The following is a 21,000-nucleotide window of genomic DNA, read 5'->3' as shown; positions in this document are numbered from 1 at the left end:
TTTTGATTAATGCTTACCTTGGTTTAGGCAATAGGATTTGGCAAGGAAGAGAGAGGATTTTCTTTTCTTTTCCATTGACTTTTCCAGACAACTCAATCTGTAATGCTTGCTAGACTTCCCTTTGAGCCTGAAAACTGCTGGCTTGCAGAACAGTGTTCCTACAGTGTTCCTGTTCTTTTTTCTCATGTAAGATTGATTTCTACTTTCATCCACGTCTTTGGTTCCCTTACTAGTTATGATTTAGTGAAATTATTCTCTCTGCTCTTCTTAGGTGTCAAATGGCAGAGCAGGGTTGAAAGGGAGTTTTAAAAGTCCATTGCAGTAGCAGCACAAGATTAGCCAGACCACACAGTAAACCTGAACATAGGAAGAGTAATGGTGTACTACTCCAAAAGTACATAGACTTGCATTTTCTGGTGTTAAATAATGTGTTTCTTCCAAAGAGTTAGTATATTTATTTTAGAGTCATCCTGCACTTGAGCCTTCTGACTTCAGAATTGCTCAAGAAAAGCAAACAGCCTGAGTTTTACAGTGAGAGAATTTTCACCCCAACCAGAACTGTTGCCCTAGTTGAGGGATGCAAATTTGGACATGTTACTTACAACTGTATAGTACAGGTACAATCTACTAAAATCAGTATTTTGCTGTAAGTCTCAGGTACACAAACATAATAAAACTGAAGGAAGCCCAAACATACACAAATACATCTATACTATATATACAAACATAGTCTGTCTAAAAGAAGCTAATATAAAACTTCTTGGAAAGGAGAAAATCAATGGAAAAATTTTAATGTTTAATAAAGAGAGTCCAAATTTATACTTTCCCATACAGAAGAAATGGAAACAAATATTTAGACCTGTATCAAAACAATGCATGAAGAATTATTTTGTTTCCTCAGCCATTGTAAGTTTGGGTGGTTTAGGGTTCTTTTAAATATTTGTACAGTACTTTGCCAATTCACTGAATTACTACATTATAAGGTATTATGGGAGATGAAGCACAATCAAAGAATCCAGTAAATACAAGGAGGGGATAAATAAACTACAACTTATACCTGGCCCTGTAGCAGTTTAGTAGTCCCAGTTAAAAGAGCCCCCCTCCTGAAAAAAATTTTTATTTGTTACTTTTATTTGGTTCTATTTCCAAGAAAAACTAAGAAATTCTCCTTAGATCATGTAATGAAATTTCTACATTAATCAAAAATTAAGATGAATGAAATTTCATTTCTCTCAAATGAAAATATTTCTGTAATAACTTTCAGCAAGTCTTTAGCCTAGTTTGGAATCTTGAGAGAGATACAAAGCGATTGTGACATTGGTTTTGAGAATGCACAGCGTGGGTATGAAATCCTCTCTCACATTTGCACAGACCAAGGGCAACTCATTCAAGATCTGTTATAACAACATGAAAATCAAGCTCATCATCTGAATACTGAAACTGATTTCAAAAAAACTTGAACTGAATTAAATTTTCTGCTGTGTGGACACCCGTACACTTGATTTGATATCACTTTGCCCTGGGGCAAAAAGCATGACTGTCTTCTGAGTTAAGGGATCACTACAGTTTCCTTATATCCACATTTATATGGACATATGGAATGAGTTGTAAAGCAAAGAGATTGGAGTAAGCACAGAGAGTTGTTTGCTGAAGTGCAGATACTCTGCTGATCAAGATGGCACAACGGCATTCGAGGAGGGTATGGCCACGGTCCTGCCTCAGGGACAGAGCCTCACTGGGCTGTGGTGCTGCACTGGAAACGGGGAGGGCTTCACCCACCTTTTTCTACCTTTCCTGAAGTCAATGCCAGATGAAAGTAAAAATTAAATACGAGGAGCAAACTCCTAACTACAAGTGTTTCAACAGTAGAAAAAAGCCAGAGCAGGAATACAAATTTGACTTCAAATTACATGTTTAGGGATGGATTGTTTTCATAAATATTTTTTTGAAATCTTCATTAATTTCTCATATTCATAAGGGGCTTAGTAAATACTTCAGTTCTGCCACTGTCATTTCAGATGTTTGCACAAAGCTAAGATTTTAATTGTAATATCTAAATAATATAAAGATAAACAAAGTACTGCACAAAGTCCAAATTGCTGACATATTCAGCAGGACACTTAAGTCAATGGGACTTCTCACAAGCTAAAAAATTGTCATCTGCTTAAGTGTCCAGCTGAATCACAGCCAATGGGCTTCATTATACCCTTTATTGGTTTTATCACTTTGACCTTTACTGCACAGTAAATTTTGCCCTTCTTGTGGTATTTATAACATGTTCTATGGCATACTTGCAAAGGAGATTACCACAGATTTATCTACTGCAATTTGAAAAGGATGAGCTTACAATAGACTGTAATGGTTTCATCTCACAGAAAAATGCATATTGTGTATATTAAAAAATTATTACCTTAAAATAAATAGACCATTTAAAAATTGTCAGAAATTACATGACTAGAATGTAATTTACACATTTTAATTTCTTGTGGTAAAGGTGACTCAATCAGGATATAAAATCTGTACAACTCATTACATCTTAGAAAAATAATGAAATTTCAAGCATTTAAGAAAATAAATCTGGAGTTCATTGACCAAACTTTAATGTTATGATGAAGCTACAATGTGAGGTTTTGACTGTTATTTTCTGCACTCGTGTTTCTTATTATTATTTTACCGTTTTCTTTGTGACTGCTCAGTCTTGCATATCATGAATAAATTATTCAATAATTCATCTAGGGTATTTAAGAATTGCCTATTAAGACCAGTTTTCCTGAGATATATCCATAACCTGTAGAAGATAATTCAGAATACCTGAAGTTTTGTTTCCAGTTCCTCATCATAAATGCCCTCTTATCTTATTATGGTTAATAACTTACTGATTCTATGCAACACTCCCACAAAGGTAGAGCTTTGGAAGCAAAAAAGTAAATCTAAAAATTTGAGCTGAGCAATGCAGCTGAAAACAGGACAGTTACACAAAAAAAGGCATCAGATAATCTTGACCTTCAATTACAGTGCTTTGTGTATAGTGTGTGTGCTGTGCATATTTTCAATATGTGTAAGTTCAAGGGCACTGTACAGGTAAAACACTGAAGTCCTTAAAATTGCCTGGCACCAATTTACAAGAGATAAGTAGTTACATGTAAGTCACACATCCCTACTTTTTATGAAGTTCAATAGATGCAGAAAATCTAAAGTGGAGATGCTTGGAAAACACTAGTAAGCATTGCTCAGTTGCTAAGAGTTGTCATTTTAACAAGCTGAAAGATAACCAATGTCTAGAGTTATTAAACTTCCGAATCAACAAGGTTTAAATTCAGCAAATAGATTATTATGAGATAAATATGCTTTGACTTACATTTGACAGGTTTCTGCTAAAAGGATATTTTCAAGACTGGATACATGATGACTTAGCATAAACCTTTTTTAATTCTTCATTAGCCAGGATTTCATTACAATTTAGCCCATTAAAAAAAGAACAAAATTATAAGCAGAATTCATTCCTCATACAGATACCGAAACAAACTATAAAGTTGTCTTAAGAACCAGCACACAGAGCATGCAGTTTGACAAGAGTGGGCTGTGGCTGTGAACACTGCATCATTTAGTATTATGAATTCCATTTTGCACTGTACCTGAAGCATGTTATGTCTTAAGGAAGTTACTGTAAAGCATTTGAAACAGATGTCCAGGAAAGGCTGATGGACTGTTGCAGGAAACTGAAAGTCAAGATGACAAACAAAAGACCTTAACCTCTGAGACTTATTCATTCATTTTCCTACAAAAAGGTCTGTGAGTGGAGTGAATGTGCCATAGCCTCCCACAAGAGTATATGAGGTAGAGCACAGTCTTTCTGTCAGCAGTAACCAAAGTTTTATCTTCAAGGAAACATTAGAAAATATATTTCAGGAAAAACTGTATTCATTTGAAAAAATATTCATTTGGGTTTTAAGTGATTTTGCCCCAGAAAATCCTCTACTGCATCTATATTTTTCCTTTCCTCTCTTGTCCCAGTAGTAAATCAGAAGTCAAAACTGTATGTGCTGTGTGGTAAATTTGACAAGAGACGCTAAGGGATCTGCAGCCTAATAGGATCTCTTAGGAGGCATGCATATGTGATAGAAAGGAAATACAGCAGGCAGAACACCTCCTGGAGGAGAGCCTGAGTCAATAGCTGTAGGGTTTGCAGAGACAGGACTTTGGAATTGCACATTTTCCTTATGTGGATTGAGCCTGGATGCGTGCTGTGAACTAGATGCCACCCAGAAGCAGTTGATAAGAAAAGCACAGTTTTTCGACTTGTAAAACAAAGCTGGCAAAATAAAATCATGATAAGCAAGAGGAAATACTATATGAAGACTTTCAAAAGTCTGGCCGTTTCAGGAAGGATACATTTCTAAACCCATTTCCATTTAGTCTTTAGCACATGAAAACTTCCTTCTTGTGTCTATTAATGGTCTGTCTCAAAATTACCATTTACCACAGTCTTTTTTTCTCCCTCTGTAGGATTTGCATTTCTTCCTAAGAAAAAATAAGGCTTTGCTAGTAAACTGTTTAGATTTATATACCCAGCTTGGAAAATCCAACTCACTCCATGGAATTGCTTACCATTTTTCTATCAAAAACACCCCTATCTAAAGTTCTTCTGGGTTACATTTAGACTGTTTTGCCCAAAGCAAATTAGGCAAATACCTTCCATCCTGTCCATTAGAAGCAGGAGGGTTACAGCACACGCACGCACACACCCACACAGACAGGAAGTCACATAAGTATTTAAGTAAGCATTGAGTCCTCAGCCGTGTCCTAGGGCCAAAGTCCAGCAACTTGTGGGAGGGCACCATGCCAGCCTAACAGATGGACATACATATGGGTAGTCAGGACATCATGTGAAGCCATCAAGTATGGATACTAAGGGCACGATTCCAACCTAAGAACATGAGCTTTCTGTGAAGGTTAGGGGATGTTAAGCTGGATTTACTTTCAAAAATAAAGAATAAATTCCACTGCCATGTCCAGGAACAGTTACGCTCATGGTTAATCAGGTGGTGTTATTAGTAGATAAAAAGAGCTTTTATTCTAAAATAATTATTGCAAAGGAAAGTTCTGACATTTCACAAGGGAGATTTCATTTTGACAGATAGATATGTATTATTTGTGGGGACATGTAGTTAATGATAATGAATTTGCACTGGCAGTGCTTTCACCCTGCATCACCATCTGTCCTGTGCCTTTTTCCTAAAGGAGACAGGAAGCTGCTATTTGAGCAATGAATGCAGCCCAGACAGTCAAACACGTTCTCCTGCAACCATTATTGGGAGGATCAGTGTTGGGAGCCGCTGCCCTTTGCTGATGAGGAGAGAATGAGAAAAACAGAGGCACAGCACCTCCATACACATTGCCCTGGAGAGTGCATTAGCACTGCTGATGCATCTGAGTGAAAAACAGGCATGTGCATCCACAGCCATCTGCTGCTATGTCCATCAGCAGGAGAGAGGAAGAGATTAGGAATCATGCTTTGTGAATTTAATCCGCTGCTACACCACAATTACAAATGGATGTGCCAAAACATGTTCAAATGGGATCCCATGAAATCATTGAATCATAGAATATGCTGTGTAGAAAGGGACCCATCAGGATTGTCAACTCCAACTGAGGTCTGACCACACAAAATGTCTCCCTACAGTGGCAAGTAGCCTCTTTGTATTCTTCCCATGTGACTTGGCTTTGCTTCCACTGGGATTCCACATCTTACTAAGATCAGAACATTGAAATCTGACAAAATCATGAACAGCTTTTGTAATTTTACCAATTGACTAAGGAGAGCATATGAAATTTTAATTCCAAATACAGGAAGGACAGAGGCAGCATCTTGGTTTGTGGAGCACTGTGTATTCAGAGCAAAATTGAGACATGAAGCTCTGAATTCCTCCTTGATTGAAATGAGATATTAAGAAGAAATATTAGAACTTTATGAAGATGAATATTACATAGGTGGTTTTGTTGAATAAAAGGACCTGTCTGTTTCTTCCAATCTTGATTTAAAAACACAAAAAGAGGGATAACCACTGCTTCCTCTGATCCTTTGTATCCAGAGGATACAGCTTGAATTATCTGCTTTAACTTCTAGACATTCAGGTTCCTTCTGCTAGACTCAACAGCTCTTTAGTATTCAGCACTCCTTCCATGAAGTTACTGATTGTAATGCAAGTCACTTCTCAAACCACTTTTCACTAAACAATGAAGATTGACATCTGAAAGATGTCAATCACACCATTCTGAAGAATGCTATTCCTCTGGTCATTTTTATGCCTCCTTCCTTTTTGCAATGGACTTTAAGAATTCAGATGCCAGAAAATGTATGCAACAATCCAGTTTTAGTCCCCTAAGTGCCATATATATAAGGAAAGGTTGACTTCTTATTCTGTTTCTTTATTCAGGCTCTGTTCACCATTCTTACATATTATCCTATTATTTCATTCCAGGCTATAGCTATCTTTTTTCATTTCAGCCTACATGCCCAGTCAGACAGTTCTTTAACTGTCTGACTAAATCCACCATTTCACATTGCATTTTTTGCATTTTATGTCCCACTTACAGAATAATTTAAATGCTTCTATTTTGACTCATTAGCACATCATTAGCCACTTCACAAATGGTTTATGAAGCATCCATGCATTTCATAGAAGGATTTTATATTTTCTTCAGATCTTTTCAAAGCAAATTAATGGTACTGTGGTCATTTCTGTGGACTTTCACTAGAAACTGGCACTAAATTGTCATTCTCCTTTAATGACTTTTCAGAAGCTCTCAGACAATTTGTAAACCATGTAATGAGCTTTTTTACAATTATAGTTCTATTACTTTATTAGAATATTGCATAAAAATCAGTAAACTACCTTACAAATGCATATGTCTGTAAATGACCACTTGGTTGTGGTTTTCTTACAAAGAATATAAATATAAAATGAGATTTATTGTCCATTAATAATGTCTGCATTACCACACTGAGTGACATTAATTACATTCCTGTCAGGTATTCTTTCTTAAATCAATCTAACATTACGGATTTCCTTATTTTGCTTACAACTGATGTCAGTCTCACTACCATGCAGTCATTTCATTGCCACTGTATCCCTTTTATGATGTTGGCACAATCATAGATCCATAGAAAGGCTTGGGTTGGAAAGGACCTTAAAGAGCCTCTCCTTCCAATCCCCCTGACATGGGCAGGGGCACCTTCCACTAGAACAGGTTACTCAGAGCCCCATCCAACCTGGCCTTGAACACACCAGGGATGAGGCATCTATGGCTTCTCTGGGCAACCTGATAAAAACCTCAGTACACTCAGAGTAAAGAATTTCTTCCTATTAATGGACCTATTTTTTTGCTTCTTGTATTCACTAGTGAGAGTATTCACTTTCTCTCATTAGTCTCCTTAGTCATCACATTTCTCTGTTCACTTGAGGTATTCCATACCTCTCAGTTTCCACAGATGTGTATTTACTTCCTCTATTCGCCATTCACCAGATAGCTTTTAATCCCTATTTGTTACCCTTACTTTTGCACTCAGTGCAGATGGACTTGCTAAGATCTTCAGCACCTTTGAATTGCTACTCTTTAGTTATTTAACATTCTCATTAAGAATTGCAATTTTTCATTCATGTATTTGTCTGATTTCTCCTCCCAATTATTTCTGCTTACATTTTTCTCAACCATAGAAAATTACCCATTTAGAAAAACCACTATTTTGCTGCTTGGGATTGTTCTTTGTTTGTCTAAACTGATTGCAATCAGGTCACAAAAACCACCCCTAGGGCAGCCGTGAATTTCTAGTCCAGTAAGTTATTCATACTTACCAGTTCTAATGAGAACTTGAATTAAAAATACATTATGTTTGGCTTAGAAATTTTGCACTAGGAAAAAGGTTCTTTTTAGAAGAAGTCTAGTATTTTGCTGGTGTGTTTGACAAACTTTCTGTACATAGACCTCCCACCACATTTATTAATATGCATTCAAAATCCCATGATTTTGTGTTGAAAAGAATTCCCAAATACCACTACTTTTTTTTGTTCTGGGAGTTTACATGCATTTGTTTTATGATCCAAGTAGTTTGACTACTTCCACCAGCTTTCAGGGTTGACTTTCCCACTGAAGAGGGTTTCTACATCATTGTCCCTGTTATCAAGACCTTATAATAGCTACTGCATGTAACAAGAATCCTTCATTTTGTGTCTGACCATTCTTCCCATTTAGATACATTTTTTTCTGGATTACAGTAAACCAATGTAAGGCACACAATGACTTTAAATCTAGCCCTGTATATGATGGCATAATTTATTCTTTTTCTACAAGCTTGGGGTTATGTATTTCAAGCTACTCATGATCAATTCACTTAGAAAATATCAGGAAAGATATGTTTCCATGAGTATGATTTTCCAGGGGTATGATTTCAATTAAAAAATCACCCATATTTAGGTACTCCATCCACTTGGGCAATGGAACTGAATCTACATTGCTCTTGTGAAAATTTGCAGAAATGACAGCATTTCCTTTTTGCCTCAGGGGACCTGCTGTTTATCTGGTTTTCTGTATCACCCTTCATACTGTATGGCCATTTAATGACTTCTTTTTGATATATATTAATAACTGTATCACAAAAAAACGCCATACTCTCCCTGAAATGGTAGAGTGTCAGTGAAGACAGAATGTGGATCATGCTTTTACTTCACATTGTATTCTGGACCAATACCTTCAATAAATGAAACAAATTACAAAAATGGAGTTCTGGAGGGAAGTTGTGGGTTTCATTTTGTGGTTCGGTGTTGGTTTTCGGGGTTTTTTTCTGTTCCATTCTGTTTTACAAGGTTATTCAGTTAGTTCTTAAAATAGTTTTTTGTAGTTTAATTTGGGAAAATAAATGAGGTTACTTTAACAAAAAAAGTCTTAGTCTGCACATTTTCTGCAAGATGGGCAATATTCAACAAACCTGAGATCTTTTTTCTCATGGACATAATAAGACATTTCTCAGTTGAATTCCCAGAGGTGCATAGCTTTTAATGAGGGTTTAGAAAAGAATAGCTAGGAGGAAAAAAGAACTAGAGAGGTGAAAATAGAGAAAAATTGAAGGGGAAAAGTAAAGAAAAAAGACAACTTTAATTTTAGTACATGTAATTAAATATTTGCTAACTCTTGTCCAACTAACTAAAAATAAGGTATTAGAGCCATTATTTCTCACCTCATTGTTTTTGCAAAGATTTATGTTTAAGGTATATTTAAATTTGAAATTTTCACAAAATTTATTTAAACAGACATTGGGATTCTGTAATTCTTTATTTTTCTGTTGAAAAATGTGAGAGAAAATGTGTCCTACCAATGTTTTTCACCTTGAACTATACCTTTGGTATTTGTTTGGTGCAATGCTTTAAATGAGCTTACTGAAAATGTAAATGAAAAAAAAAATCAAAGCATTTTCATTATGAAACCCAGTTTTTTTCAAAACTATTCAATTTGCACATAATTCTGCTGAATTAATGCAATTCCTACTACCACCTTCCCAAAATAAAATTCTCTGTCTTGACAAAGACTGAAACATTACTGAAAATTGCTTAAACTAACACAAATGCCTCTTGGTACCACTAAAAACATAGTGCTGCATTATTATTTTTTGAGCCAAGTTATTTTGTTTTTTCAATCCACCTCTTCAATTTTAGAGAAGAATCTGATCTTTCATCACTGACCCTTCTCAGGTGGTTCTGACCAAAGTCCAATGACATTGGACTTCGGTAATTTTTTTATTCTTGTCCCACATTGGGATGATTTATGTTTTAAGATACTACATTCTGAGTAATAGACAGAAAACTAGTCAACTTTATATCCACATTGTAGTATCTAAAAAAAATTTCTTCATTTAAAATTACCTCAGTTCAAGTGATGTGTACAGTTGAGCAAACAGGATTTACTATTCACTGTTAATGCTGAAAATTACTTCTTAATATATTTTAAGTAAAATGCACATTTAAAATATTTTCTCTCACAGGAATCATGTGCAATGTAGAAAAAAATCACTTTTTAATATTGTCCTTTAAAAAGAATAAATAATTAATTTTGAAAATTTCTCAGTGAAATATTTCGGTTTCTTTCTTTCTTAAATAGCACTGTTTGCAATGTTTTCCTGTTAAAATCTTCAGTTGTGAAATTCATCAAGTGTAGTATATGTCGCATTCACAATATACTGCAAGTGTCTGCAAAAGAAGCATTTATACTAAGCAAATAAGACAAGAAGCATTGGATTCACTTCTTTCACATAGCCTGCAACATACACAACACAAAATAATGAAAAATTTTCCTCAGTTATTTGACAATTGATTTGCAAAGGGTTTACAGGCTTAATAATTAAGTTCTTTTTATAGATGTACCCCTTTGTGCAATCTGCCCTGACTTTCGATGTCTGACTTCTTAGCATCAGGTAATAAATACAGTGTGCAATGCACTCAGAAACCTTACATAGGTGCAAGGATTTGGGCCCAAAATGTTCAATTGCATATGCAGACAGAAATATCCCCATTAACAAGTCAGAGACATTGCTTTTCAGAAGTAACACTATTTGCTACATACTTCTGGAAAAAAACATGTAAGAGATTTTAGACTAAGTTTAGGGCCTGAATTATTCCAAGTAACACTCATGTTTTTGCATACCATCTTTCCAAACTTCCAGTAATGAAAACTCATCCAGAAAAATATTTCAGATCCAGCTTTCCCCCCACTATGTATGTACAAAGAGTGTACCTCTGAGAAAGATCAGCTTGAGTGTTCAAGACTGACTGTCAGAACCAGGCCTCCTGACTTCAGTCTGTGCTCTTGACAAAACCCCTCTGACAAAACTCAAATGTGAGCAGACTCAGAAAGAAGAAAGCCTATCTTGCAATTTCTGGCCCTGTGATTTCAATAGAATTATTCTACAGGCAGCCTGGAACCTAAACAAATCTTTACCCTCCATGTATAGTTTTCAACATTTTTCACTCTATGTATTTTCTAATTGGTCTTTTCTTTATGAATATGTCACTGCTTGTGTATCTTTCTCCTAATTTCATATTTCTTTCCTTGCCAAATATTTAACTGCTCTGTATCTTCTGTACATATTTATAGATGCTTAAACAACAAAGCAGGAAAATTTCCTCCCATACTAAATGTTTTCAACATTTCAATTAATCACCATAGCTTATTAGTGTAGGTGTAGATATTATAATTAGGATGTTAGCAATAATTTTAGCAACACGGTAGCCTAAGAAATGCTGGAATGAGCATTTGAACAGTATTTATCTGTCAATTAAATTATATTACAAATGGGATTAAAAGGAGAGCAAATGAGATATTCATATTTGCCAGTCCAGTAATGAACCTGTCCACAGTTTCCAGAGGGCAATGTTTTTCTTAGTTTATTGCTTTAAAAATTCTTCTCTCACCTTTAAACATTGTAAGTTAATACCTTACAAAACCTAAATGGTCCTATAAATCAAATCTGAGTATCAGCAACAATTTCAGTGACAGAATGAATATTTGCTGAGGAGGGTGGAGTAAAATGCCAAAGGAAGTAGGTCTCACTTAATCACTGTAAGGTCCCCAATAAATGTCAGCCAAATACGTTCTTCGTGTCTCTACCCATCCCCTTTAAACACAGCTATTCAATTGAAAAGGGATATAATACATTTCAATCTAACATCTATTTTTAATTTCTCTCTGCATTGAGTCTTTCAGAATAGACAATCACACAGATATAGGAAGCATGTGAATTTCCCATCCTTGCCACTCATGGTGGCTCATTTTCAGTCAGATGGAATTGGAAAATCGTGCTATACAGCTCAGAAGATAGAGGTAAAAGCTAAAGAGAGTTGTATAACCCATTGCCCAAAGTTCTATATGGAAATTTATGAGACACAGTTTAAGAGTGGGGCTGTTATCTACTACTTATTCAATTGTGAAAATGGGATCAAGAGTTTCTTTGAGTTATCCTTAATTTCTTCATTCATTTTTAATGTTGGTTTGATTAAAATCCTTTTCAGCTCTTTAGTCTTCACACCTTTAGAAGAAAGTAAAATTATACCAGTACCACCAATTACCAGTATATATATAAATATATATATATATTCATACATATAAAATATATATATACCAGTAATGTAAATATATATACATATAAATATATATACCAGTACCATCATTATACCAGTACTACCAACTGAAGGGCAGCAACAGGCAACAATTGCAATGCAAACTGCGATACCCAGAATAGATGCTTTTTGTAGCTACCAATATAATCATCTTTAGTCTTAGCATCAAGTTTTCTCTTATTCCTTATGTGTGCAGCTGCATTACAAATGCAGGGCAGGAAAGAAAGGAACATCCAAAGGTAATTCTTTGCTATAAGCTAAAGTTGTGATGAAATTTAAATAAGGTATTTACAAATCAGATGTCTCCAAAGGTCTGAATAAATTACATCAATTGCAAAGATGCAAAAAGCTGCAGGTACAAACAGGCAGAAGCATTTGTCCAATTTTTTCTCATGGGGTTGTAACTGAATTGAGCAAGTAATTATGTGGTATCTGTCTCCAGAGGCATGGTTCTACATCACAAAGTGCTGAGAAATATTTTCAGGGCCGATTCAGTCCTTCTTTCACTCATTTGTATTGTATAAACAAGAAAACTAAGTTGTGAAAATCTGTTAATAAATCTTAGTTTTAGTTAACAGAAAAATAGGTTTGCGAAGGTATTTGCTGCTAAAGGAGTCCTTTAGCATAAACCATGTGAAATTATGCATGGCTCTTTTCAACACAGCATTACAGGAATAGACTTAGCTTGATTTCAGAAAGAGTGTAAAACTTTGCATTGTTTAAAACAATATTCCTTATGACATACTGCATTGTTCCTGGCTTATGCTTGAATAGAAACAGAAAGAATTGGATTTTCAGTCCTTGATTAGTGATGTTGAGTCCCCACATCACAATACACATCATGCCTCATTATTTGACAAACTGGCTTTGCTTGAATATTCAATACACATCCCCAGTGCAATTGTCCCTAAATGCCAACTAAACATCACCTAACACAGTGTTTGCTTAGAGTGGACTTCAAAGTGGGGATAAATAGGCTTCTGAATTTTAAGCATAAAAGAAAGGACTTTCTTCACAGATAAGTCACAAAAAATCACACAAAGCAGAGCAAATATTTCCTGGGCATGGGTTGTTTTTTTTTTAATTTCTTTTTCTTTGTCTGTAACCTTTCAAGAATACAAAATACTTTGCTATACTGGTCTCATTAATAAATTACAACCAGTCAATTTCAGGTGTCATTCTTCTGCACCATTGAAAGTATTTGCTTTCTACAAAAAGTTTTTAAAATTTTGTTACTAGAACCTTGACAACACATAGGAAAAACAGAGGTTTTGGCTTACTACCATTCCTTTTTTTAAAGTTTGGCTGAAAGTAGCTATGGAGCAAGAGGGAATTAAGCCAGAATTACATCTCACACAAAGATGTATAAAATATGAATATTCTCCCAATTCTTAGAGTATTTCAGGAATGTGAAAGTCTTAGCAGCTGTGTGCAAGCAACAGCTTTATTTCACAAGATATTGTGTCCCCCTTCCCACCTTGCCTTCTAAGTAATTCCTCTACCCACAATTCCTGTGACTCTTCCTCGTTCCGTATTAAAAGCATGTCTATGTCCTTTATCTGCCAGCATTTAGTGATAAAATGGATTATAAACAGCAGTTTAGGCCAGAGAACAAGACTTTCATTAACTGCATTTCACATGGTCCTAAGGGGCTTGTTACTACTTGTATGCTGAGCATGGTAGATGAAGCTCCCCGTCTCAGCCTTCCTGAATGTCTGCACAAAGCAGGACAGTATCTCCTTTTCCAAGACTAGCACATAAATTTAATTTCTTTAAGTTCCCTTTATCTTCTGCCTGGAAAAATATTACACCTTTCCAAGACCATTCCCAAGCTGAAAGAAGTAGAATGTGATGGGATTTTTGGCCATTAGGAAGGAAGAGGATATTGAGTTTGTGAAGTTTAGAAGCCAGTAGAAAGCCTTGCTTTGGCTCCACATCCCAAAGATGAAGATTACGTGATGAACCGGCAAAGATAGAAGGGTTTTTCTGATCTTCCACATTAATTCTCTCTCAGATTAGCTCTTTTCTTTCCCCAGAGAAGTTCTTATTAACACTGGGCAATCCCCATAAACCATGCTATGATGAAAGGACAAATAAGGCTATAAACATGGACATAGGATAACAAAATAAGATTGGTTATGTTTTGGAATGCATATCATTCTTTGCATTTACAGAAGTCAACTCTTGCTTAAAAAAGCAATATTAAGTTTCTATGTATTATAATAGCAATCACACTCTAATAATTTCACAGTAACTAGTCAAAAAAGAATCTATGAAAACAGCATTTCACTTAATTACTAACAAAGTGGGAACTATGTGGACTTTTCTGTACCCGTGTCAGTAAAATGGTGATAGAATGAAGACGAAGCTTAATACACAATTGAATATTAAATATATTTAATAGCATTTCTACTATAATTGGTAGTTTTGCGTTTATGCCTCTGAGAGAAGGCATTTTGAGCATTTGTTTTGATGGCAAAGTGAGAATCCTATTAAGGGAACTGGAGGGTATTTATTTCCAAAATAAAAATAGTGATTATTTTATAAAAGTGCAAAGAATATCCAGCATCTTTCTCTTGTCCCTGTATTACCATAAAATTGTGGTACTGCAGGCATGTTTCATTCAGAGCTGTCTGGCAAACAGCAAACAGGACAGTCAAGATCTGGAAATGCAGAGTATCTCTGCCTGTATTTTTTTACTGTCTTTGGTCTTGTTCTAGTAGGCAAGCTGTCATTGGCTCTTTCTTTGTTATGTTTTGATTTATTCTTTGTTATCTTCAGTTTCAAATGAGCAGACGTGGCTATGGATTGTAGAGATACCTACACAGGACTACTTGTAAGCCACAGAAGTAAAAAATTATCACAATCCTGAGAAACTTAGGTATGAGGTCACTCTGCCCAGAAATTTCTCCATGTGTGCAGAGGACATGTTCAATATTTTTCTTTCTATAGCCGTAGTCAGTTGTCTACAGCAGCTCTAGTAACAAAAAATATCTGAGAAGTCATAAATTCTTTGGCACAGGGAGCCAAGATTGGTTCCAAAATATATTGAAACCAGTCTCCACCTTCTAAAGGCTGTCCTCAAATTTGTACTGAGTGCAGGAGTCTGAATTTTTAAATGGGGAAACATAGATAGCAACTGTAAAACCCATTCAGGGCAAGAGGGTTCCAGAGCCATCCTGAAGAACCATGATGAATTTTGAAAGGCTCTTGTGTGAACCGTGGCAATTCTGCAGAATTAAGACAATTACCTAAATGCCTCATTTTTCAGGGATCCTTTGAGCTTGGCATATAAAATAGCATATGAAGATTGTATTCCCAGGAAGGCTGAATCAAATTAGTTGTTTGGGATTTGTCATTTTTCAAAGGTTAATTGTCAGAGTTTTTCATATGAGAATTTTGAGTGTCTTCACTGTTGTACTAGATGCATTGTCCTCTCCAAATTGCTGATAAGTGGAACTACCACAATTCTAATAAATGAATACAGTTGTATCTAGAAGATGCAGTATTATAAAAATCTGCCCAAAAATCTTCCATACAAAATCACTGGAAAGATAAATAACATTTATGAACCAGATTAATTGGTTTGATGTTCCTGCCTCGTACTGATCTTTTCAAGCAAGTCAGCTTTAAACACTACGCAGACAGATAGATAAATAGGTTTTCCTTCATTAGAATTGCTCAAATAGTGCAATAGATCCTTATATAACCCTTCTATACCCTAAATTGTTATTTCCAACAACTTCTATTTCTCTTGTGTATGTATTTTTACAGTTATTTGTTTGACACAAGTCTGTGTGGTCTTGTGAAATCATACTATTGAATACATAACCCTGGAATTGTACATCACATCTACACAGCAATTAGGGGACTGAAATCTGTTCTTCCCATATGGATATTTTTCCACTAATTTAACTAGATGAAAGAGTGGGTTTTACAATGTAAAGAAATAAGAATATAAATAAGAATAAAAGAAAACAAGTCCCTATAACCATGGAATTCAAGCTGACAAGAAAATATCCAACTTGTCCTCTATCATCTCCAATGATGATAAGAGAGCAAACCAGGTATATTTCATGATTACTCCTCAGTAGTAATCTTGAGAAAATTCAGATATATTACTGGATATTGAAATTATGAATTATAAAGGTATTATTTTCTTAGTTGTTCTCATTAAATCATCCACCTGCCTGGTGCTGTTAGATAAGAAATGCAAATTCCAAAAACTACATTACCATTTTTATTGTTCATCAGAAGCATGTCTTACTTTTGAAATATTCAGCATAGAGACAAAACAGGAAAAACATGCTGAGTGCAATGAAGAGCAGTGGGATGCCAGAGCGCAAATACTGAATAAGATTGTTTGTAAACAAGCTTCTTATTATTATTTCTTTATTGCTATCAACTCTAACAACTCAAAGCTTATCTTTTGAATTTACCAATGTTATTTGTACCCACCTCTTCTTTTTAAATCATACTAGAGTATTCCTTGCTATTTTGAATTTTGTATTTCCTTATTGTCCGTTCAGTAGAGCTAGATACTGAGATGTGTGAGGCAGATAGTAGTGTCTGTACTAAAGAAAAACACTAACAATGTCACGAACAGTGACTGCGACTGTCATTATATTTTGGTTAACTTGCAGCATTCCACTTCCAGTACTGCAAAAAAACTAAATATTCCTTTCCTTATAAAAAGCCTGGTTTTCTTTGAAAAATTCAGACTAATGAACTGCAGTGGACTTGACTAGTTTATGGGGTATTTGGTCTTCAAAGGAACCATTCTAAATTATACCACACATGAACTTTTCCTATTTTTTGTTCCTGAAATATTTCTACATACAGCTTAAATTTTCAATCATCTGCTCTTTTTGCCATGTTCTAAAGCTGTGGACTGTTAAACAACTCCTGCATCTCCGCAGAGATGCAAATCCCTAGCTCCAGTACAAATGAGGTCTGTAAATTCTTGAGGGAGGAATGTTCTACACAAATGGGAAATAGTGTCATTACTTAGCACTGTGGGAAGCATTTCAAAAGCTGAAACACCTTTGGCCTTCAAAAGCAGGAAAGTTGTTAAAGAGTGTTCTCATCATCCTCCTTTGCAAATACTGACAATCCACTGCAGTGTTATTCAAAGCCCTGCATGCCTTAGCTGAGCCCCGTGTTAAAGAGTGTTCTCATCATCCTCCTTTGCAAATACTGACAAACCTTTGATCCACTGCAGTGTTATTCAAAGCCATGCATGCCTTAGCTGAGCCCCACTTCCAGGTTCCCACTTACTGGGGGATACCTGCTCAGCCTATAAATCTTCATGTCAAAACCATCCATTATCATTGCCTTCCAAGCAAATCAATTAATATAATTTGGACTTTTTGTACTCAGTATGTATTTTATTTGTTAGCTAAAAGCAAAAGATTATTCTAAATTCTCTCGCGCCTCTCTGTTTAACCAGTCTATGTTGCAATGGTTGGCCTGCAGCACTTCTATTTTTAGCTCTAATGGAACAGTCTTAAATTGCTTATTTTCTGTTTACTAAAGACATTGAGCTTGTAACCATGGAAACTGTGGCAAGTGCCACAGCTTAACTGTTTTATTAAATGGATGGAAGTTACAGCTGCAAAACTTGAAAGGCCAGCATGTCAATTTTATACATAACTCAAATTGCCAGATATACCACATTATAGCAAGTACTACATTAAATATTAGAGGCCAGAATCTGGTCTTGGTTGTAATGATATAAATTGTACTATCTCTCCTCAATGGAAACAAGCAAACAAAAAAAAATACTCTTGTACAATCTAGATCAAGATCTGTTTTTGTCAAACTGCACAGGCTGTCAAGTTTCAGTGATTACTGCATTTGAGTGCCTAAATTGCAGATGATGTACATTAAACCAGTCCCTAGTTATCATGGAAAGACCCCATCTCACAGTTGTGTCTGCATGAAGTTTTTAGCACATTATTGTATTGCTTACAGCAATCACATTATTTTTGGAATCACTATGTTCTGTAACATTAATAGAAAGAATTAAATCAAAACTAATGACCTTGTCAACTGAAACTTCTAAAGCCATAGTGGAAGAATTAATACAAATAACTCCTTAAATCTGTAATTAGATTTTTAAACAAGAACATTCTGGGCACCAAAGGTATTGAAAGTTTACACTCTCTATTACTTTTAGTATAGGCAGAGTAGGCTCCATACATATGAAAGTTAGGGTATTTTTAAGTTCATAGTTCAGATTGTATATAACACTTAAGTCAAGCCCATCTGAAAAGTATTGAAAATTATTAACACAGAAGATTTTTGTGATGAAGTATAAAACAACTTACAAATAAAATTTTTAACACAAACCTAAACATTTCCCAAAGTCTCCAAAAGACTGAGAGCTAAAATAAGAATAGTGGTATATTTACATCCATAAATACTTAATGCATGACTCATCCTGTGTAATAGAACCAAATGCTTGAAGAATGTTCAACATTTAGAAGAATCAGGTTCTGCTTTCTTTGCAAGGACTGTGGTTGGAACAGTGTTCACATTTCTACTTTTGGTGTTAAATGTCTCCGTATTACAAGTCCGTCTATACAGGCACTTCCAGTGAAAAAAGAAACCAAAAAGTAAAATTGACATTTCAAGGACACTTTTTGGTAAAGGTAAGTTTCCAAGAAATTATGAACAGTGGTATTTTTTTATATGAAAACATTACTGTTAAAATTAAAGAATAATATGTTTGATGCTCAGTTATTGAATTCAAATAAATACTCTTCACTGTCTGCTTGTGTAACTAGACTTACTAAACTGAAAAAAAATATATATTTCTTTCCATTTTTATATTTCTTTCTTTCTTTTTTAATCCATCTGCAGGATCTACCTTCATTTGCAACACCCACATAATTCCAGTGAAAAATCAAGAGGGAGTAGCAATGATGTTTATTATTAATTTTGAGTATGTAACAGATGAAGAGAATGTGGCATCTCCTGAGAAGTGCAAGCCAATATTACCGTCTAAACTTGTGAATCGTAAGTTATGCAATGAATTTTTTTTGCTTACCTCTACTTTTATCTGGCAAAGTAATCAACATGGGCAATAAGATTAGCAAAGGATACAATCTCATTGACTGACTCAATAATCCGAAATCATAAGAAGCTAAATGTAGCAAACCTACTGCAAGATGTAGTAAAATAATCTATCAGATCTTTGGTAGTACTCACAGCCTAGATCTTGTGAATAGTACAAGGACATATAAATTCATAAATACTAAAATCTTTCACAGAAGGGGGCATTATCCTTGACAAAAATCCATTACAAATGGAAAACTTAAAAAAAACATTGTGATATAGCCCAAATATTTCATCTTAGCCTATTCAAAATTGAGTATTTCTATTTTATAAAAAAAATATTGGTGTCATTTGATTAATAGTTGGTGAAATGTGATTAAATTAGACTAGAAAATACAACAATCAGTTATAACTTAATTAAATATCTTGATTTTATCAAATTGAAGTATTTAGATTGACTTGAAGGATGGGGGTGGATGGGTGGATGCATAGGAAATGCTTTTGCTTTCATTCCACTCTGGAGTATAAATGTTGTCAAAATTAGAATACGCAACAGAAATGTCTACTTATACAACTGCACTGTGTAGCTTTCTGTCCCACTCTCTGCAGAACATATGCTCTTCTGCTGACCTTCACTGTGTGCAGCAACAGCACACAATCCTTCTGCTTTACATCGCCACTCACGTAATCTACTCTTACTACAAGATTTCCCAGAACACATTTCCCAGACCACATCTGTACACAGAGCATGTACAAGCTCTTAGTCAAGCACAGCATGCTCTAACAGTGAGCATTAACACTTGGAAAATACCTTTTCACAGTGAGATAATCTTTAACATTAGTGCAATAAAGGAACATAAGTATTCCAATTGTTAAATCAACACTTCAGGTTTCTCTAGTTAAGAAATAAAGACTAGTACAATTCTCACCAGTAAAATTCACTGGTGAGAAGCAAGGACAGAACTTTCTTGATGCAAACACTACACAGTACCTGAAACATCCATAGAACCCTACAATGACAGGGTGTATAAGAATGTGGCAAAGGAAATTTCCATTACTGGATACTTTCAGTCTGCAAATAATTATTTTTCACCAAATATCACGATTTTTAAAAATCCTTTGTAAATGGCCCTTACAGTACATATTTAAAATCTTGTGCTTTTATGCTTCCTTTGCTTATTCTGTTTTGCACTGGGTTTGGGTTTTTTTGATAACCAATACAGCAGCTTTTGTAGGGATTTTTTTGAGATAGCAAGAGAACACTTTTTTCTGCTAATTATATAGTTAAAATCCTATTAAGGGGTATCAGAAAAATTTAAAAATTGCATCAGAAAAAATTTATAGTAAGTACATCAGGTAAATCCTGTCCATATTCTGGTTTTATTTTAGTATACCATGGTTTTGTGAGTTTGAAACACCTTCCTTCCTTCATTTAAAAAGCAATTTTATAACATAGATTAAATTGTTCAGCTTGTCCATGCTTACTGTGGTTTTATGGACAAAATAGAAGGTAAAATACGAGTCGGGTAGAAAAAACAGAGCTTCATGTCTTGAAAAAGAACATTTTGTTCTCATATCTGTGACACATCACTGTATACTTTCAAATGTTATGACTTGCCACATTTTAAAGTGTAAAGCCACTAAAGAGAAAATCTGCAAAAATACCCCCACTTTGTCAATACATCCTTCTCTTCTTTTGTGGTATTTACACCTGACATACACAGGGGATTTCCTTGCTAAGAGTTCTTGAAAAACTAATAAGTGGATCTCCAAG

General features: G+C 35.0%; 1 protein-coding gene across 1 annotated transcript in view; it reads left to right on the top strand.

Moving 5' to 3' along the window:
* Positions 1-21,000, top strand: part of KCNH7 (potassium voltage-gated channel subfamily H member 7) — a 209,000-nt gene that overhangs the window by 105,630 nt on the left and 82,370 nt on the right. Inside the window, exon 3 of the mRNA XM_041473132.1 lies at positions 19,032-19,191. Within this exon, the coding sequence (XP_041329066.1) occupies positions 19,032-19,191 (160 nt within the window). The remainder of the gene's footprint in view (positions 1-19,031; positions 19,192-21,000) is intronic.

This window comes from Pyrgilauda ruficollis, unplaced genomic scaffold (assembly GCF_017590135.1).
Source record: "Pyrgilauda ruficollis isolate IOZ18807 unplaced genomic scaffold, ASM1759013v1 scaffold3, whole genome shotgun sequence".
Classification (NCBI taxonomy): Eukaryota; Metazoa; Chordata; class Aves; order Passeriformes; family Passeridae; genus Pyrgilauda; species Pyrgilauda ruficollis.
Note: the sequence above shows the minus strand (reverse complement) of the source record. Positions and strands in the feature narration are given on the sequence as shown.